General features: G+C 41.5%; 1 protein-coding gene across 2 annotated transcripts in view; it reads left to right on the forward strand.

Moving 5' to 3' along the window:
• The window catches only part of LOC112069094 (B-cell receptor CD22-like), a 21,394-nt gene extending 7,369 nt beyond the window's left edge, over positions 1 to 14,025 (forward strand). Inside the window, exons 1-10 of one of the 2 annotated variants that reach the window (XM_024136383.2) lie at positions 4,237 to 4,309; positions 5,511 to 5,586; positions 6,469 to 6,831; positions 7,011 to 7,301; positions 7,530 to 7,781; positions 7,929 to 8,189; positions 8,309 to 8,405; positions 8,504 to 8,590; positions 8,730 to 8,802; positions 11,606 to 14,025. In XM_024136383.2, coding sequence (XP_023992151.1) covers positions 5,532 to 5,586; positions 6,469 to 6,831; positions 7,011 to 7,301; positions 7,530 to 7,781; positions 7,929 to 8,189; positions 8,309 to 8,405; positions 8,504 to 8,590; positions 8,730 to 8,802; positions 11,606 to 11,671 — 1,545 coding nt within the window. In that variant the 5' untranslated portion in view covers positions 4,237 to 4,309; positions 5,511 to 5,531 and the 3' untranslated portion in view covers positions 11,672 to 14,025. Of the gene's footprint in view, positions 1 to 4,236; positions 4,310 to 5,510; positions 5,587 to 6,468; positions 6,832 to 7,010; positions 7,302 to 7,529; positions 7,782 to 7,928; positions 8,190 to 8,308; positions 8,406 to 8,503; positions 8,591 to 8,729; positions 8,803 to 11,605 lie in introns of those variants that run through there. The other variant, XM_024136382.2, reaches the window with a different exon arrangement.
• Positions 14,026 to 20,858: the final 6,833 nt, after the last annotated feature.

The raw sequence follows: 20,858 nt of genomic DNA on the forward strand, positions 1-20,858 counted from the left end.
GGTTGTAAGAGCTGGCCCTCCGGACGTCAGGTAGCAAACAGCGTTATTCTATCCCCAATTCTATGGTCACAGCACAGATCATGATACAGACTGTGAAAGACTTTATCACAAGTACATTGTTTGAATGAAATGTGTGAATTGAAATGCATATGACAAACAGTTTGATTTAATCATGTGCTGTTAGTCATAATACTGAGTGTGAGTAATAGCCCTAACTAAAGTGAAAATGGTGGAATGGTACAGGATACAATTTTATAAGATTTAATAAAATTCAAAATACATATTGTAAGAGACATACACTTTAGCGGGTTAAATCAATCAAAGATGATTGGTCACGTATACAGTTTAGCAGATGTTTACGCGGCGGCAGATGAAATGCTTATGTTACTAGCTCCTCACAATGCAGTAAAATGTCAAACAAGTAAAAAAATTATAATATTGAGAAATGTCATAACGAATCAAATTAACAACCCAATCCATGTCTCAAGGCTTAARAATCCAACTTTWACCTATCTCAAACCCTTCAAATACACTGATTGAAGTGGATTTAACAAGCGATATCAATAAGGGATCATAGATTTCACCTAAAATGGTCAGTCTGTCATAACAAAAAGAGCAGGTGTTCCTAATGTTTTGTACACTCAGTGTGTCTTATAAAGTGTCTTATAAACTCAGCAAAAAAAGAAACGTCAACTGTTTTTTCCCTCCAGCAAACTTAACATGTGTAAATATTTGTATGAACATAACAAGATTCAACAATTGAGACATAAACTGAACAAGTTCCACAGACATGTGACTAACATGGACTATAAAAGGAAATCAGCCCCGTCGCGGACCAGGATGTCTTGCTCCCAGACAGACTAAACAACTTCTTTGCTCGTTTTGAGGACAACACAGTGCCACTGACACAGCCCGCTACCAAAACCTGTGGGCTCTCCTTCACTGCAGCCGACGTGAGCAAAACATTTAAACGTGTCAACCCTCACAAGGCTGCAGGCCCAGACGGCATCCCCAGCCGCGTCCTCAGAGCATGCGCAGACCAGCTGGCTGGTATGTTTACGGACATATTCAATCAATCCTTATCCCAGTCTGCTGTCCCCACATGCTTCAAGAGGGCCACCATTGTTCCTGTTCCCAAGAAAGCTAAGGTAACTGAGATAAATGACTACCGCCCCGTAGCACTCACTTCCGTCATCATGAAGTGCTTTGAGAGACTAGTCAAGGACCATATCACCTCCACCCTACCTGACACCCTAGACCCACTCCAATTTGCTTACCGCCCCAATAGGTCCACAGACGACGCAATCACAATCACACTGCACACTGCCCTAACCTATCTGGACAAGAGAAATACCTATGTGAGAATGCTGTTCATCGACTACAGCTCAGCATTTAACACCATAGTACCCTCCAAACTCGTCATCAAGCTCGAGACCCTTGGGTCTCGAACCCCCGCCCTGTGCAACTGGTCCTGGACTTCCTGACGGCCGCCCCCAGGTGGTGAGGTAGGTACAACATCTCCACCTCTCTGAGTCCTCAACACTTGGGGCCCCACAAGGGTGCGTTCTCAGCTTCTTCCTGTACTCTCCTGTTCACCCACGACTTGCCGATGCCAGCTACGCCTCCAACTCAATCATCAAGTTTGCAGACAACACTACAGTGGTAGGGCTTGATTACCAACAACAACGAGACGGCCTACAGGGAGGAGGTGAAGGCCCTCGGAGTGTGGTGTCAGGAAAATAACCTCACACTCAACATCAACAAAACAAAGGAGATGACGTGGACTTCAGGATACAGCAGAGGGAGCACCCCCCTATCCACATCGACGGGACAGTAGTGGAGAGGGTAGAAAGTTTTAAGTTCCTCGCGGTACATACACCGGACAAACTGAAATGGTCCACCACACAGACAGCGGGTGAAGAAGGCGCAGCAGCGCCTTTTCAACCTCAGGAGGCTGAAGAAATTCGGCTTGTCACCAAAAACACTCACAAACTTTTACAAATGCACAATCGAGAGCATCCTATCGGGCTGTATCACCGCCTGGTACGGCAACTGCTCCGCCCATAACCGTGAGGCTCTCCAGAGGGTAGTGAGGTCTGCACAATGCATCACCGGGGGCAAATCTGCCCTCCAGGACACACCCACCACCCGATGTCACAGGAAGGCCAAAGATCATCAAGGACAACAACCACCCGAGCCACTGCCTGTTCACCCCGCTATCATCCAGAAGGCGAGGTCAGTACAGGTGCATCAAAGCAGGGACGAGAGACTTAAAAACAGCTTCTATCTCAAGGCCATCAGACTGTTACATTGAGTGGCTGCTGCCAACATACTGACTCAACTCCAGCCACTTTAATAATGGAAAAATTGATGTAATAAATGTATCACTAAACAATGCCACTTCATATATGTTTACAACCCTACATTACTCATCTCATATGTATATACTGTACTCTATACCATCTACTGCATCTGCCATCTTTATGTAATGTATCACTAGCCACTTTAAACAATGCCACTTTTATATGTTTACATACCCTACATTACTCATCTCATATTGTATATACTGTACTCTATACCATACCATCCACTGCATCTTGCCTATGCCGTTCGGCCATCACTCATTCATATCTTTTTATGTACATATTCTTATTCATTCCTTTACACTTGTGTGTAAAAGGTACTTTGTTGTGAAATTGTTAGGTTCGATTACTCGTTGGATATTACTGCATTGTCGGAACTAGAAGCACAAGCATTTCGCTACACTCGCATTAACATCTGCTAACCGTGTGTATGTGAAAAATATAATTTGGTTTGATTTGAACAGAAATGGAATAATGTGTCCCTGAACAAAGGGGGGGGGGGGGTCAAAATCAATAGTAACAGTCAGTATCTGGTGTGGCCACCAGCCATAAGTACTGCAGTGCATCTCTTCCACATGGACTGCACCAGATGAATTTGCTGTGAGATGTTACCCCACTCTTCCACCAAGGCACCTGCAAGTTCCCAGACATTTCTGGCAGGAATGGCCCTAGCCCTCACCTCCGATTCCAACAGGTCCCAGATGTGCTCAATGGGATTGAGATCCGGGCTCTTCGCTGGCCATGGCTGAACACTGACATTCCTGTCTTGCAGGAAATCATYCACAGAACGAGCAGTATGGCTGGTGGRATTGTCATGCTGGAGGAGGMAGGAGGATGTCTTCCCTGTAACGCACAGCGTTGYGATTGCCTGCAATGACAACAAGCTCAGTCTGATGATGCTGTGACACACTGCATCAGACCATGATGGACCCTCCACCTCCAAACCAATCCCGCTCCAGAGTACAGGCCTCGGTGTAACGCTCATTCCTTCGACGATAAATGCAAATCCGACCATCACCCCCGGTGAAACAAAACCACGACTCGTCAGTGAAGAGCACTTTTTGCRAGTCCTGTCTGGTCCAGCGATGGTGGGTTTGTGCCCATAGGCAACGTTGTTGCCTGTGATGTCTGGTGAGGACCTGCCTTACAACAGGCCTACAAGCCCTCAGTCCAGTCTCTCTCAGCCTATAGCGGACAGTCTGAGCACTGATGGAGGAATTGTGTGTTCCTGGTGTAACTCGGGCAGTTGTTGTTGCCATCCTGTACCTGTCCCGCAGGTGTGATGTTCTGATGTACCGATCCTGTGCAGGCGTTGTTAAACGTGGTCTGCCACTGRGAGGATGATCAGCTGTCGGTCACAGTACGGACATTGCAATTTATTGCCCTYGCCACATCTGCAGTCCTCATGCCTCCTTGCAGCATGCCTAAGGCACATTCACTCAGATGAGCAGGGACCRTGGGCATCTTTCTTTTGMTGTTTTTCAGAGTCAGTAGAACGGCCTCTTTAGTGTCCTAAGTTTTCATAACTGTGACCTTAATTGCCTACCGRCTGTAAGCTGTTAGTGTCTTAACACTGTTCTACAGGTGCATTTTGAGTTCCAAATATCTCTAACGGTCGCCCCAGCTTGAGTTTTTTTATGCACGTGATGTTAGAACGTTATCTCCATTCCAGAATGTATACAATGCATTCTGGATTTCACGTGATCGCCTGTCGTACCAAAGATGCTATAACAAAATGAGGTGAGTCAGGGTTCACTCATTTTGAGAACTTCAAGAAGTGAATGGTGGGATGTGAACGATGGTAGACGACACACCCCTTCAACATGCATACTATTAACAGACCAAACTCATCTTGTCTTTTATTATCTTTGTGGAAAAAAATTTGGCTGCGGGCTGAAACTAATCATCTGATTACTTTCGATTTCTAGAAAGTGTTTAACTCAACGGTGAGCTCACCTTTGAWGTGATTAATTAGACATAGCAATTGCTATTAGCTAATTCATATTGTAGTTTATGTCAGCCGAGAGTTAGAAAATATGACCGCTTGTGTTGCGTCAATCTTTCCTCAGTTAGCGCGAGGACAAATGTAGCCTACATWTTTCCGGTTAGGATGATTGCGTTATGCTWTAGATACTTCTGTGAATATCTGAACATTGCATCCAAAAATAAACTGCTCACATTCTGGACATAACTTTGTAAYGACAGTGTTTGTGTAAAAAGTMTCTGAAAAAAGTGTGGCCAGCTCAAATGCTGATTGTTACGTCATTCGAAACTGGCCGTTCTAAATGAGCGTTCTAATGYCACGGGTGTGATGGTGCGTGTGAAAAGGTTAATTGTTTATGGTTCATTGAACAAGCAGTTTAAACCCTTTATAATGACGATCTGTGACGTTATTTGAATTTTTACGATTTATCTTTGAAAGACAGGGTCCTGAAAAATGGATGTTTCCTTTTTTGCTGTTTACATATAAAGTGGGTAAAACAACATGTAAACACTATTAATTAAAGTGACCATTGTTCAATGACTATATGTACATAGGGCAGCAGTACTGGGTGGTAGCCGGCTAGTGACAGTGTCTAAGGTTCAGGGCAGGGTACTGAGCAGAGGCCAGTTAACCATCAAGGGAATATACTGCCCTACCAAGCAAAAAGACAGTAACTGCTTATAGTGTGGAACTGAGAAAAATTGCTTTTATTTACCTTGGTTTCACAGTAACTTTATGCAGTTACTGCTAACATGACCCCCATTTTCTCCAAAACACAATATAATAAAGGCAGGATACTTGTCCGCATGATTAAGCATGTGTTTAATGTAGCAAAAATTACATTAACTAATTTTCGAACAAATTAGCAGTTACTGCCTTTTTGCTTGGTAGGGCAGAATAGTTAACTCGCCTCGCCATCAGTCTGAGACAAAATATGGGAACTCCTGATGGCAAAAATAAAGAAATCATTTTACATGTGAGATGGGAATTAGATGTGAAATGTACACATTAGTGCCCTTATTCTCTGAAGGAGGGTGGTTATCTGACAAGAACGAGCAAGAATTGGCAAACTATGCAAGTAATTGATTTGGATTTTAGACATTACAAGTATCATATCCAATGTTAACTTACTAGTGATAATAAAATGTTCCTTCTACCTTCAGGTCCAGCACTGAGAGGAGGTGATGGGGAATGAAAAATTACCATGGCGTTTTCTTATTCATTGCATTTGGCTTGGAGGTAGGCTACAAATATAGATTCTGTATCCAGTAAAAAATATTGTATTTATTTATTTACTTATTTGCTGACAAGAAAATAGAAACAATGTGATTACAGCAGTGGCGGTCGGTGCCGTTTATGAGCATGGCCTTATTTCTATTACAGCATATTGGATGACTGTCATTCATATTCCATTCACCCAGTTCAATGTAACATCAATAGGTTGAGGCTACTACATGATGCTCAAATTTTCCCTGTACCAATCATGATGAAGGAACATTTACAACATAGGTGCACAGGTTGACAGAATTTTGAGTAATCAATCAAGGTGACAGACAGTGACACAGTCAGTACCACCTACCACTGCATTTAGCTGATCTGGAGTATAATCATTAGTCCAACAGTTGAAAACGAGTTTCTATTCGACCAATTCAGGTATGTTTATCCCGTCAACAGAACCGGCACAATGAATACACACCTGATCACACGCAAACACAGTTCACGTTCATAGCAGCAACATACAAACAGCTCGTTGTATGTATAATTCCTTCTCACATCCATCTACGCGCTCTCCTTCTCTCACATTTTCCCTTCGCTTGTGGACTTCATTGCACAACACATCAGAGTACAGTGTGGAGTAGAGTGTACAGTTAGCAGCAAGCAGTTCATCAGTTACACAAGCGAGCCTTGGTGGCAATAAATTAATAAAACCAAAAGCTTACCTTGACTTGGAAGAGTTCCAGTGTTGGATAGCCATAGCCAGCCAGCTAACATGGCATCCCTTTCTGTTTGAGACGGTTGTTTGAGTAGGCTAAACTAGCTAGCTGCATTCCATTCTTATACTCAAATTCCTTGACATGTGTCCAACACCTCTGACTAACATTTCTCCATCTGCTATTTGAGTGTGGGGAGTTGATACCTCGTCATGGACTGCTGAGGTGCCCAACTCAGTCTCCGGCCTGCAGGGCTCATGCATCGTGATTCCCTGCTCATTCAACTACCCAGAACCAAAGATAAAGCCCTCTGAATTCACTGGCATCTGGTTCAAAGACACTTATGAGGTTATCTACCACCCAGACAGCTCCAACGCCATCACAGACTACAGGCATCGTACAGAGCTGGTGGGAGACCTCKMYCAGAAGAACTGCTCTCTCAGAATCGACCCCCTCCATCTCAGTGACGAAGGACCRTTTACTTTCAGGATTGAAATCAAAAACTATAACAAGGCTTCATACAAAGATGACAGAGTCTCCATTGCAGTGAGCAGTAAGTTCTCCAGGGAAAATTGACAAGGAGAACTTCAAATGTGTTAATTACAGTATCCTATTTACCCTAAAGTTAACATATTAGCTATAGCTTCTTGTTGATTATAATTGTAATGGTACAAAAAAGGACAGACCCAAGAATAAGTGCTACAACTGTTGTCATCTCTTTGTTGATTTCAGGCTCTCCAGACCCCCCCTCTCTGTCAGTGATGGAGGAGGTGAAGGTGGGGGAGGAGGTATCTGCCTCCTGCTCTGTGTCTCACTCCTGCCCATCTGATCCCCCTCGCATCACCTGGAGCCACTCTGGAACACCCAGCATCCAATCACAGCAGCAGACCAAGGGCCAGTGGGAAGAGACATCAACCATGACCTTTAGATCCAGCATCGCTGATAACAACCAGCCTSTGGTCTGCACAGCAGCATACAGGGGAGGGATGACAGTGAGCAGCTCCAAGACGCTAAATGTCAAATGTAAGTGGACCACATCTGTGTTTTAACAACACTGTTTGGAAGATTTTCACTTTCACAATATTTCTGMGAATATGAGAAATGAAACTTCTTTGAAAAGGGTACTAAAACTTTGTCCGTACTTCCCTTTGGAAATTAAAATAGATTGAAATCATGTGGTTGATCCACTGAATCTGTCCTAAGATGTTTATTACATAGTAATATCATTCTTACTAATGATGTTATTCATAGATGCCCCAGTGGATGTGAAGGTTAAGGGAGTGTCCAGTGTGAAGGAGGGAGACTCTGTAGAACTGAGATGCTCCAGTGACAGTAACCCTGCTGCKCACAGCTACCGCTGGCACAACAGCAGAGGGCSTCTGCCCACCACTGGACCCACACTCACACTGGAGAATGTGACCAGACTCACTGAAGCCCTCTACTGCACTGCRATCAACACAGAAGGTCAAGMCCCCTCCAGCCCTTTGAAGCTCAACATAGAGTGTAAGTAGATCCAGWGTTAGTTGATTCATCCACATGTTGTCACTAAGGGGCATGTCATGTCTGTGTATATAATATTAAGACAATACTCTTCAGGATGTAGCACTACATGTTCAGTTAAAACCAAACTGTTCATCATTCTCATCCCAGACCCCCCTGAGATCAAAGTGGACTCAGCCTGCACTTCAGACATCTCTATGGTAACATGTCTGTGCATTGTGGATTCAGAGCCCCCCAGCACTGTGGAGTGGTCTCTTCCAGCAGGACACCTGRCCAGTACCAGGGTGGAGATGCATGGGTCAGTTACCATGGTGACCCTACAGAGGGCACTAGGCTTCTCAGAGACCGTCCACTGCCATGCCAACAACACACAGGGCAATGCCACCTTGTCCTTCACTGTGCCCACAAATGGTAAGGGAAACCGTGGAGGGAAGTGTATCATTAATTAATGAATTAAACAAAGAATCATTTATATCATAAGGAATAGTATAGGTACATTTAATACATCATATTTATTTGTTTTTGGACAGATAAGATGTTCCTGCTGTACGTTTCAATTGGTATTACTGCATTTGTGGTGGTAGTAATAGTAATTCCCATGTCAGCTTGCCTATTGACTAAGAAGTGGTAAGTTACTATTTTATTTATTTTTGGAAGGAGTTAAGTAGATTTTTTTTTGATGGCTGTTTTGTTCTGTTTTGATAACTTGGCATTTTTTTCATCAGTGGGACGAGTCATAGTGACCAACCAGTAGCCAGTATGCAGGATATGGATGCATCCAAGTCTGCTTCCTCAGATCCCTCAACATCAAGGTARTTTAATACAGGCTGTTCTATCTATCTTAACCTACAATCCTTGCTGAGTTGCTAAAGCCCATTAGCCTAAATTCAATCTTGTAGTGTCTTATCAAATGAAGAGAATGCATCTGAGAGTGGCCCTAACTATCCACAGGAAAGAGCAGAAAGACACCAGCAGTGAAACCCACGCAAACTACTACACCGATCAGCTATCTGGCAACATGGAGGTACTGTATGTACTGCAGTGAATTACACCATGACATTCAGGGGGGTCTCTATTGAGTGCACTCGCTTGCCCATACATCATTTATTTCAATTAAAAATAAATACGTAATTGAAACAGTAAAAATGTATTACCTTTCAATGTGGCATGAACACAACCAGTCATTATATTTTAATCTGATTGTCAAACAAATCACTTCAAAAAGTAAGCTACCTCTGCATGTTGGTCTACTCCAAAATAATTATAGCATCCAAACTGTAGTCTCTAATCGCKCCGTTTGATAAATGGAAATATACATCTCTTATAAAACACCAAAAAGTTATGCCAATGACATTCAGTGATTGCCATTGATAAGGCCTACATTAATTGAAAAATGGGARGGTCACCCTAACATCAGTTGCGAACAGTGCCGTTTAAGATGAGGGAGGACGATTTCTATTTAMTTTTATGAGCATGGTCTTATTTCTATTACAGCGTATTGGATGACTGTCATTCATATTCCATTCACCCAGCTCAATGTAACATCGATAGGTTTAGYCTACTACATGATATACAAATTTCCCTATTCCCATCATGAGATTGCTACAACCTAGCCTATGAACGAAAGTTTACAARGTAGCTGCACAGGTCGAGAGAAAAATGTGAGTAATCAAGTTGACASACATTGACACATGCAATACCGCCTTGCACACTTGCTTGTATTTAGCTGATCTAGGGTATAATCATTAGTACAACAGTTGCAAATGAGTGTTTCTATTGGACAAATTCAGGTATGTTTATTCCTGTTTCATTCCATTTGCTTCCATTTAAGAAATGTTTTCAACATTACGGACAGAATGAATACACCCCTGATCACCGCAAACACAGTTCACTTTCATAGCAGCCAAATACAAACAGRATGATCATTTGCTCATTATATAATTCCTTCTTGCATCTAAGCACTCTCCTCCTTTCACCCTTTACATTCGCTTGTGGACTTCAATGCACAATACAACAGCTGTGTGTGACCAGGTGAAAAAACCTTTCCATGCCAWACCTTGATACCATAACCGCTACACACAGCCAACATCYTTGTCACCATATTAGSTAACATCATAGTCAACATAGCTAACATTAGCTACTAGAACTAACATGTTAATAAACCCGCAACAATCATGCAGTACAGTGTAAAGCAAGCAGTTTGGCAGTTACACCGTCGGGCCCCGGMGGCAATAAATTAATAAAACCAAAAGCTTACCTTGACTTGGYAGAGTTCTAGTGTTGGATAGCCATAGCCAGCTGGCTAACATAGCATCCCTKTCTGTTTGAGCCAGGTGTTTGAATAGGCTAAACTAGCTAGCTGCATTCACTAGCTAGGGAAGTGAAAGTGAAAAAAAAATACAATGAAATATATTTAGCTCGCTCTCTCTAATTCATTTTTGAAGAAATMAATTTGTTCAAAACTGTTCAACTATTATCTTTCTCTTTCTTTGAGTCAACTACTCACCACATTTTGTGCACTGCAGTGCTAGCTAGCTAGCTGTAACTTATGCTTTCAGTACTAGATTCATTKTCTGATCCTTTGATTGGGTGGACAACATGTCAGTTCATACTGCAAGAGCTCTGATAGATTGGAGGACATTCTCCAGAAGTTGTCATAATTACTGTGTAAGTCTATGGAAGGGGGTGAGAACCATGCGCCTCTTAGGTTTTGTATTGAAGRTAATGTACCCAGAGGCGGACGGAAACTAGCTGTCCTCCGGCTACACCATTGTTCTCCCCTAGCGAGTGCTGTTGAGGCTACTGTAGACCTTCACAGAAAAATAGTTTTTTAAAATAAATGATTTGGTGACGTGGATATATTTAGTATAGTTTTATCTATTATTGTTTCACAATTTTATTTTRATMAAATTCACTGAGGAGGATCGTCCTCCCCTTTCTCCTCTGAGGAGCTTCRACTGCCTAACATACAAAGTCAATTRACTAGACTAGGTTACAATGTGTATTACCATGAACTTCAAATAGGCCTACCGGTAGCCAGTGAGGTAGTGGTAAAAAACAGACGTGGGTAAACTCTGATTGCCGGTCGGGGTAAAAATAAATATTGTTAACACTCCCTATACTTTAAATGAATTTCTCTGAAAAAGGTGGGTAAACAGAGTTTACTTGCGTTTAGCCTCCACTTGGCTGACACCACTGCCGGTAGCCAACCCTCTCAGTCTCTCAGTCAAGACTATTTTACACACATATTCAAACACACGCAGAACAGGTAGCCTTCATTCAATATAATTGAATCAAAACAGGTTTTACACCCTAGTTCKTGAGTTGTCCATAATTCATGAGTTAATGCTTGGAGTGTTGAATTAGAACATTGAACTTAAACACTGTACAAATCATGGATCTTGGAGATCTCGGAAAATGCACTGTAAGTGTAACTATGCATTCATAACATTTCATTATTTTTCGCCGTGAAAACACTTTAAGGGCACACAAATCCAAAATAATGTTTGTCCTATGCCATTGCAAAATCGAATGCTTCTAACCGAACGTTAACCTCTTTTAACTGAAAGAGTCACCMTATAGGCCTACTGTCATTAAAGTATAGCCTACTTGACTTTTGTTGCATTTAGGGGAGCTAATGTCTCATTCAGGGGAGCTGAGCCTCCCCTGGCTCCCCCATAATTCACACCTTTACTGTAGGCCTACTGCATATGTTTACAGCTACTGTAGAGATCTGAGAAGAACTTTTCTCTAAATAAAAAGGATTAAGATGACAATAGAGGTGTTGTTGTTGATGATGATGATATCTCTGATCTGGTTTCCTGTAGGCTGAAGAGGATGGCGACCCATACGAATGTGTCGGTGAAGACGATGCAATCTATGGTAACATTTGAACACAACAGGAAGCATGRGGGAGTCAGCTGGCTCAGAGGCCATTGTACTCAGTCTGTCAAAGGTTCCAGTAAAATATTTACATTTTAACCCAATGTWGCACAGCAGCCGACTGCTTATTTGTTAGCTTTATTGTTCTTATGGCTAAAGAATATAGTACATTCTTATTTGTGTTGTGGCTTGTGTTATGGCTTTCACAAGGCTTTTGTTTGTATCTATAGTGTCACGTTCCTGACCTGTTTTCCTTTGTTTTYTATTTGTTTAGTATGGTCAGGGCGTGAGTTGGGGTGGGCATTCTATGTTATGTGTTTCTATGTTTAGGTTCATTGTTATTTAGCCTGATATGGTTCTCAATCAGGGGCAGGTGTTTTACGTTTCCTCTGATTGAGAACCATATTAAGGTAGGCTGTTCACACCGTTTGTTGGTGGGTGATTGTTGCTGTGTCTGTGTTTGTTGCACCACACGGTACTGTCTCGTTTCGTTTCGTTCGTTTGTTCCTGTTCGTGCGTTCTTCGTTGTCTGTAAGTTCTCTTGTTCAGGTCTGTTTACGTCGTTTATTGTTTTGTAGTTTGTTAAGAGTTTTTCCGTCTTCGTCTTTCTTTAAAAAATCAAATATGTATTCTACCCAAGCTGCGTTTTGGTCCGATCCATGATCCTCCTCAGACGAGGAGGAGAACGAACGTTACATATAGCTTGGGTGAATCAGAATGAACCTGATATGAATGGCTATACAGTTATAATTATTGGGAAGTGTATATACAGTATATTATTGTTTTTGTGTTGCTCCTTTCAACTGTAATCCACTTATGTGTAACTGACACTCAGGTCAGCACAGTYCTTCTGTTGTCCKCTTGAATGTACAGAGAGATACAGTATAGTGTCATTTGTCAAAACAGGCCATATTGAGATATACTGTATGTACTTGAGATGGAGAATACAACGATTGTAAAGTAAAGTACCTTGAACATCTTCTCCAGATCAGATTGAATATGAACATGTGTAAATTTTCAACAACAACAGTGATCAAATGAAAAATATATGTGTTTCATTGCATTTTAATATAGTCTGTAATGTTTGTTTCTGAATCTCCCAATCTACTACTGAGTTATTTTTCATCCTTTATGTTCTTACTGGGACACTCTGATCCACATTGATCTAATGTGTGGGAAAAACAAACATCTATTGTTATCATAAATCAACTTCAAGTACTCAAAGAATGTAAATGTCAAGCAGAAGTAATTATTAGTCACCAATGAGCTGCTGTCTCCACTTGTCTTCCTCTTCTCAGGGGTCTTCACTGGTTATCACAGCCACAAAGTCCTAAACCCCACCTATATCTACAAATTATCTKATTAAAATCTGCTTTTAAACCTAACTCTAACCTTAGATGAAAAACAAAACACATTTTTGTTTTCATAGATTATAAGGATATAGTCCGTTGACTTTGTGGCTGTGTTATCTAGTTGAAACTCTTCTCAAGTCGTGGTGGCCTCTGTAAATCAACACATCTCATCCTGTTGGTTCATAGAAGGTATTACATCATATGTTTATGTGAAATGGATTGAGGATTGATGAGCAAGAGAAGTAGAGGACTAAAATGTGAACAAACTTAATGCAGCACCAGTTCTGTCTGGTCTGCTCTAGATTCACATCAAAGATTATCAGGACGATGTTGTTGTAGATTTGGATCACAATAAATGGTGTTGCAGTAAAAGCCCATCTAGAGAATCTATCCCAAAGTGATCCCCTATAGTTATATACTCTGAGTACAAACAGTCTAAACCATCTACCATATAAACAATACAATGTTGCTTATTTTGTTGTTTTTTTACAATACATTCTGGAACTTTGAGGGTTTATGACACAGCCCCACTAGTATTTTAATAGGATCTCTATGGCGATTCTGATCCAACATTTAATACATACATTGTTATGCCCCTGAGAGGATGGAAGTTCAATATGTAGCTAGATGTAGAAGGCTAATGTTAACTAGGTAACGTGTCCCATGAATGGAAGTTAAGCCAGCAAGCAAGCATTTCTGCCAGGTAGCCTAGGACCACAAAAAAAAGCGTGTACTGTATGACAGAGTGATAGATCGTTTCGTCAACATGAAAGAGAGGAGGATGGTTTGGCGTTTCTCTACAAGGAGGGTCAGTCAACATGTTTTTCTACTTGCACGAACATGCGCACACACACGCACACAGAAATCAGAACCATGGACATCATATTCTTCCCAAGTGATTTTACCCACACCTGACAGCAATGTCTTTAGGTCAGGACAACTATACACTTGTCTTTACTCTATTTAAATACATACATTTTGCAGTATTAAAATTATATTTTACACACTGTCAATTTTGTTTCACCTCATTTATTTGAGTTGGAATTTCCCAAACCACTCCACTCTGCACATGGAAGTCAGGCTTTCCTCTTTACCATATGACTACAGTACCCAGAACAGTACAGTACAGACTACAGTACCCAGATATTTTACATAGACAGAACATGAGAGGTACCAAGGGGTGGTATGAAAATAGTAGACCTACACAAGGCCTTTGGTCTGATTCTCTACTGTTGTCTCCATAGATTGTACTCTCTCACTCCCCAAGAATACATAGAATAATGAAGACACATCCTGTGTAGGCTAATACATGCAACACATAGCCACTGAAAGATGAAAATAGGACACCCATAGGGGTTTTGATATTGAAAGCGTCAGAGGGTCAGGTACACTCAGGAATACAATAAAGTGTTACAGCATTTGTGTTCAGCACATTCTTTGCTTGTAATCTGTTAATTACTCACTGTAACATTTGACACTTTATCATCTTAATGGTAATGTTTAGTTGATGCATTCAGACACTATAACCACTATCTACTGTATGTATGAGGTCCTACAGCTACCCCACTTGTTACTTCCTGACTGAGTCACTGCTCAACTTGATTAGAAAAGCCATACATGACAAGCGAGGGTGGGGCGCTCTATGTTGAACCAACACTTTCTCACTATACACATGTCTACTGGAAGACCAGTCATTGTTATAAAGTAAAGACTATTTAAATAATTGTGTTAGAGAATGATATKCTGTGTGCAGCATTTTTGCTTGGAACTGTTACTGTATTTAGAATTGGGCGTGACTAGTGATCTTTATCAATATTAAGGGATAGATTAGTGAAATATGTCTACCTAGTCACAGCCATAGAGATCCTATTAAATTACTAGAGTGGCTATGTTATAAACCCTCAAAGTTCCTGAATGTATGAAAATGCCAGCCATTGTGGTCAGGGAGAAATCCAAACCAGTGAAATTGGAATGAGTAGCAGTAGAGGCAAAGGTGATGCATTTCCTGCTTTTACTTATGCAGGGAAATAAAAGTAAGGTATGTGATGTATCACTTGGCGATTTTAGCAAGTACATCTTGGTTGGGCAAACAAACAAAAACATTTGGGAGATGAATGTCAGCAAAGCCACTACACAACACTAAACAATACATTAATTGCACTATAACAATGACAAACGGTGCCCACAAACTGGGCCTACAAAAAGCTGTCCCAACAGCAGAGTCCCAAAGCAGTTCCAACACCTTACCACCGCTACACTTGGCTGTCAGCGGAGCCTTGTCTGGCAGCGAAGCAGTTTGGCTTTGTAGTCATGTTACCTGATGAAATTTCTGTCAATATGATATTTTTGCCATCGAATGTACATTCAAATGTTATAAGTCAACACTGCAGAGCTCTCCCTGTCCTCTGCTGTGCCCTGATTGTAATACTGCTGGTTATATCTGGAAATGTGCATGTACCACCTGGCCCCTCTCCCGTTGCTAGCCCCAATTCTGATTTGTGCTCTGATATCTGCTTCACTGATTTCTGCTCTCGTAAAAGCCTGGGTTTTCTGCAGGTTAACACTTGAAGCGTATTACCAAAAATTTATCAATTGAAAGTGTTGGTTCACAGCTCCAATCCAGATYTGTTGGTCATTACTGAGACGTGGTTAAGAAGGAGTGTTTTGAACACTGATGTTAACCTGTCTGGCTATAACCTTTTTCGGCAAGACAGATCTTTCAAAGGTGGTGGAGTGGCAATCTTTACCAAGGAACATATTCAGTGCTTGGTTGTCTCCACCAGGTCTGTCCCCAAACAATTTTATTTGCTGGTTTTACGCATTAAAGTTTGAAATAACTCTTTGTTGACTGTTGCTGGGTGTTATTGGCCACCATCAGCACCGGCCTGTACCCTAAATGCCCTAAGCTCTCTCCTGGCCCCTTACACTAAGTCTGAATTTGTCCTGCTAGGGGACTTAAACTGGGACATGCTTAAACTGGGACATGCTTAAACCACCTGACCAAGTCCTAATTCAATGGGACTCCCTAAATCTTTCTCAAAATTTTACCAATCCCACAAGATATGACTCCAAACATCCAGAAAAGGCTACTCTCCTAGATGTTATCCTTACAAATGATCCTGAAAGGTATCAGTCTGGTGCTTTTCTGTAATGACCTTAGTGATCACTGTTTTACAGCCTGTGTTCGTAATGGCTGCTCAGTGAAACGACCTGTCCTGATTTGTCATAGACGCTTGCTAAAAAAAAATTATGAGCAAGCCTTCCTTCATGACCTGGCCTCTGTAAATTGGTATTAAATCAGCTTTGACGCTTTTTCCATCTTTTTTTATATTTTCAGTGGTATCGTTAATAAATACTTGCCCGTAAAGAAAATAAGAATTAAAAACCGGTTCCCTGGTTTGACCGTGATCTGGCAGAGTTTACTCCAGCTCAAGAATTCCATTTGGCAAATCGCTCGGCACATGCATACTCAGGCTGACTGGCTCTCGTTCAGGCAAATTAGAAATAAGTGCACTCAGGCTATCCGGAAGGCCAAAGTTAGTTACTTTAAGGTGCAGTTCTCTCTCTGTGGGTCTCACCCCAAGAAGATCTGGAAAACAGTTAAAGACCTGGAGAATAAACCCTCCTCCTCACAGCTGCTCATGTCCCTTAACGTTGATGTGGTTGTTACTGACAAGGAGCACATGGCTGAGTTCTTTAAATCACCACTTCATTAACTTCTCTAGGGTAGGGGGCAGTATTTTCACGTCCGGATGAAAAGCGGGCCCAGAGTAAACTGCCTGCTACTCAGGCCCAGAGGCTAGGATATGCATATCATTAGTAGATTTTGATAGAAAACACTCTGAAGTTTCTAAAACTGTTTGAATGATGTCTGTGAGTATAACAGAACTCATATGGCAGGCAAAAACCTGATAAAAAATCCAACCAGGAAGTGGGAAATCTGAGGTTTGTAGTTTTTCAAGTCTTTGCCTATCCAATATACAGTGTAAAATTTGGTCCGATTGCACTTCCTAAGGCTTCCACTAGAAACAGTCTTTTTAGAACCTTGTTTCAGGCTTCTATTGTGAAGGGGGAGCGAATAAGAGCTGTTTGACTAAGAGGTCTGGCAGAATGCCATGAGCTAAGTCATGCGTGCGGGGGTGAGAGTGAGCTGCGTTCCTTTTCATTTCTAAAGACAAAGGAATTGTCCGGTTGGAATATTATTGAAGATTTATGATAAAAACATCCTAAAGATTGATTCTATACATCGTTTGACATGTTTCTACGAACTGTAATGGAACTTTTTGACTTTTAGTCTGGACTAAGTGCCTGCGCCTCTTGAATTTGGATTTGTGAACTAAACGCGCGAATAAAAAGGAGGTATTTGGACATAAATGATGGACTTTATCGAACAAAACAAACATTTATTGTGGAACTGGGATTCCTGGGAGTGCATTCCGATGAAGATCATCAAAGGTAAGTGAATATTTATAATGCTATTTCTGACTTATGTTGACTCCACAACATGGCGGGTATCTGTATGGCTTGTTTTGGTCTCTGAGCGCTGTACTCAGATTATTGCATGGTGTGCTTTTTCCGTAAAGCTTTTTTGAAATCTGACACAGTGGTTGCATTAAGGAGAAGTATATCTTTAATTTCATACATAACACTTGTATTTTCATCAACATTTATGATGAGTATTTCTGTAAATTGATGTGGCTTTCTGCAAAATCACTGGATGTTTTGGAAGCAAAACATTACTGACCATAACGCGCCAATGTAAACAGATTTTTGGATATAAATATGAACTTTATCGAACAAAACATACATGTATTGTGTAACATGAAGTCCTATGAGTGTCATCTGATGAAGATCATCAAAGGTTAGTGATTAATTGTATCTCTATTTCTGCTTTTTGTAACTCCTCTCTTTGGCTGGAAAAATGGCTGTGTTTTTCTGTGAGTAGTTGCTGACCTAACCTAATCGTTTGGTGTGCTTTCGTCGTAAAGCCTTTTTGAAATCGGACACTATGGTGGGATTAACAACAAGTTTATCTTTAAAATGGTGTATAATACTTGTATGTTTGAGGAATTTTAATTATGGGATTTCTGTTGTTTTGAATTTGGCGCCCTGCAGTTTCATTGGCTGTTGTCGAGGTGGGACTTTGTCAGATTGTCATACTTTGTCAGATTTCAAAAAGGCTTTACGGCGAAAGCATACCATGTGATTATCTGAGGACAGCTCCCCGCTTACAAAAGCATACAAACATTTTACAACCAAGTAAAGGAATTACAAAAGTCAGAAATAGCGATAAAATTAATCACTTACCTTTGAAGATCTTCATATGGTTGCAGTCACAAGAGTCCCAGCTACACAATAAATGTTTGTTTTGTTCAATAAACTCCCTCTTTATATCCCAAAAACTTGTTTTGTTGGCGCGTTTTGTTCAGTAATCCACTGGCTCAAAGGCGGTCAAAACATGCAGACAAATACATCCTAATAGTACCGGTAAAGTTCGTCGAAACATGTCAAACAATGTTTATAATTAATCGTCAGGTTGTCAATTGTCTAAATAATCGATAATATTTCAACCGGACAATAGCGTATTCAATAGAAAGGGAAAGAAACGAAGGGCGTGCACTCGGTCATGCGCGCAAACCAGCACTGCATGATTCTACAGTCCACTGACAGAAAGGTCTCATTCTTCTTCATTTTTCAGAAAACAAGCCTGAAACAATGTCTAAAGACTGTTGACATCTAGTGGAAGCCATAGGAACTGCAATGTGGGTCCTAACCCATTAGATACTCTATAGGCATTCAATTGAAAATTACCCACATCAAAAAAATCCCACTTCCTGGATGGATTTTCCTCAGGGTTTTTGCCTGGCATATCATTTCTATTAAACTCACAGACATTATTTTAACAGTTTTGGAAACTTTAGAGTGTTTTCTATCCAAATCTACCAATTATATGCATGAGTAACAGGCAGTTTACTTTGGGCACACTTCTCATCCAGATGTCGAAATAAGAAGTTAATCAATAAGAAGTTAATCAAGTTAATCAAACCCCAAGGCTCTCTGCTGTAATCCAGTGCTGGTGGTACCAGACTTTGAGCGAGAGGTTGTGGTTCAGACGGATACCTCAGAGGTCGGCTTGGGAGCAGTGTTATCCCAAGAGGTAAAAGGGTGGAACACCCCATCCTGTTTTTAAGCAGGAAGCTGGAACCACGGGAGGCCAACTACTCAGTCATTGAGATAGAAGCGCTGGCAGTGAAGTGGGCTTGAGAAAGCCTGAAATACTTCTTGCTAGGGCGCCACTTCACCCTCATCAGTGACCATGCCCCAGTCACCTGGATGCATAGGGCTAGAGAGAAGAACGCTCGGGTGATGCGGTGGTTTTTGTCTCCACCCGTTTCGCTTTGAATTAAAACACAGAGCAAGGTAAGGAAATGTGAATGGGTTATCCCGCATGCACGGATATTTTGCTGCGGTAGCACGACCTAGGGGGTTGGATCTAGGGGGGAGATGTGTGGCTAAGAAGGCGGTCGAGTGATAAATGGCAGATATGTGAGAGCAGAACTACTAAACTAAAAACTCTCACTAAAATGGCCATCCCGATCAGAACTACAGATCACAAAATGGACGACCGCCAAAACTACAATTCCCAGAAGCAAGGGAAACGCTCAGAATTTGGGGCCGACCCACAGATAAGGGGTCAAGACAAACCAGGAAGAGAGAGAGGAGGGGCTGGAAGGTTCTGTGAACCATAGAGAAAGAGACAATATATATTGGTTGGATTTACCGTGTATGAGCTGGACTGTTTGGACTTACCTGTTGGCGTTTGGACCTGGACCTATCGAGAACCCGATTCGTGTACCGAACCCTGCTATCCTTGCGGCCTGTGTGGACCAGGACGGAGAAACAAACACACAGGTACTGTCCTGTTCGAAGGGGGAGTGATTTTCTGCTGTGATTTTGGTGACAGTTTCCCGCTTAATTTGTGACAAATTCTCCTAATCTTGAAGAGGTTTGTCACAATGTCTATAGTATTCTCTTGGGTATGCAATCTGGATTCCACTCAGGTTATGGATGTGTCACTGCAACCGTAAAGGTCTTAAATGATGTCACCATTGCCCTTGATTCTAAGCAATGTTGTGCTGCAATTTTTATTGACTTGGCCAAAGCCTGTGATACGGTAGACCATTCCATTGGTGTTTCTGAGGGGTCTTTGGCCTGATTTGCAAACTACCTTTCTCAAAGAGTGCAGTGTATAAAGTCAGAACATCTGCTGTCTCTGCCACTGCCTGTCACCAAGGGAGTACCCCATGGCTCGATCCTAGGCCCTACACTCTTCTCAATTTACATCAACAACATAGCTCAAGCAGCAGGAAGCTCTCTCATCCATTTATTAGTCTTATACTCAGCTTTCCCCTCCCCGGATTTTGTGTTGAACACTCTACAACAAAGCTTTCTTCGTGTCCAACAAGCTTTCTCTACCCTTAAAAAAAAGAAAAATCACTTCCGTGTTAGATTTCCTCAGGTTTTCGCCTGCAGAATCAGTTTTGTTATACTCACAGACAATATGTTGACAGTTTTGGAAACTTTGGAGTGTTTTCTATCCTAATCTGTAAATTATATGCTATTCTACGATCTGGACCTGAGAAATAGTCCGTTTACCTTGGGAACGTTATTWAAAAAWAAWTAAAAAATCTGACCGCTAGCGTCAAGAGGTTAACCCTGTTCTGAACACCTCCAAAACAAAGGTCATGTGGTTTGGTAAGAAGAATGCCCCTCTCCCCACCGGTGAGATTACTACCTCTGAGGGTTTAGAGCTTGAGGTAGTCACCTCACACAAGTACTTGGTAGT

The sequence above is a fragment of the Salvelinus sp. IW2-2015 genome, unplaced genomic scaffold (genome assembly GCF_002910315.2).
Source record: "Salvelinus sp. IW2-2015 unplaced genomic scaffold, ASM291031v2 Un_scaffold907, whole genome shotgun sequence".
Lineage (NCBI taxonomy): Eukaryota > Metazoa > Chordata > Actinopteri > Salmoniformes > Salmonidae > Salvelinus > Salvelinus sp. IW2-2015.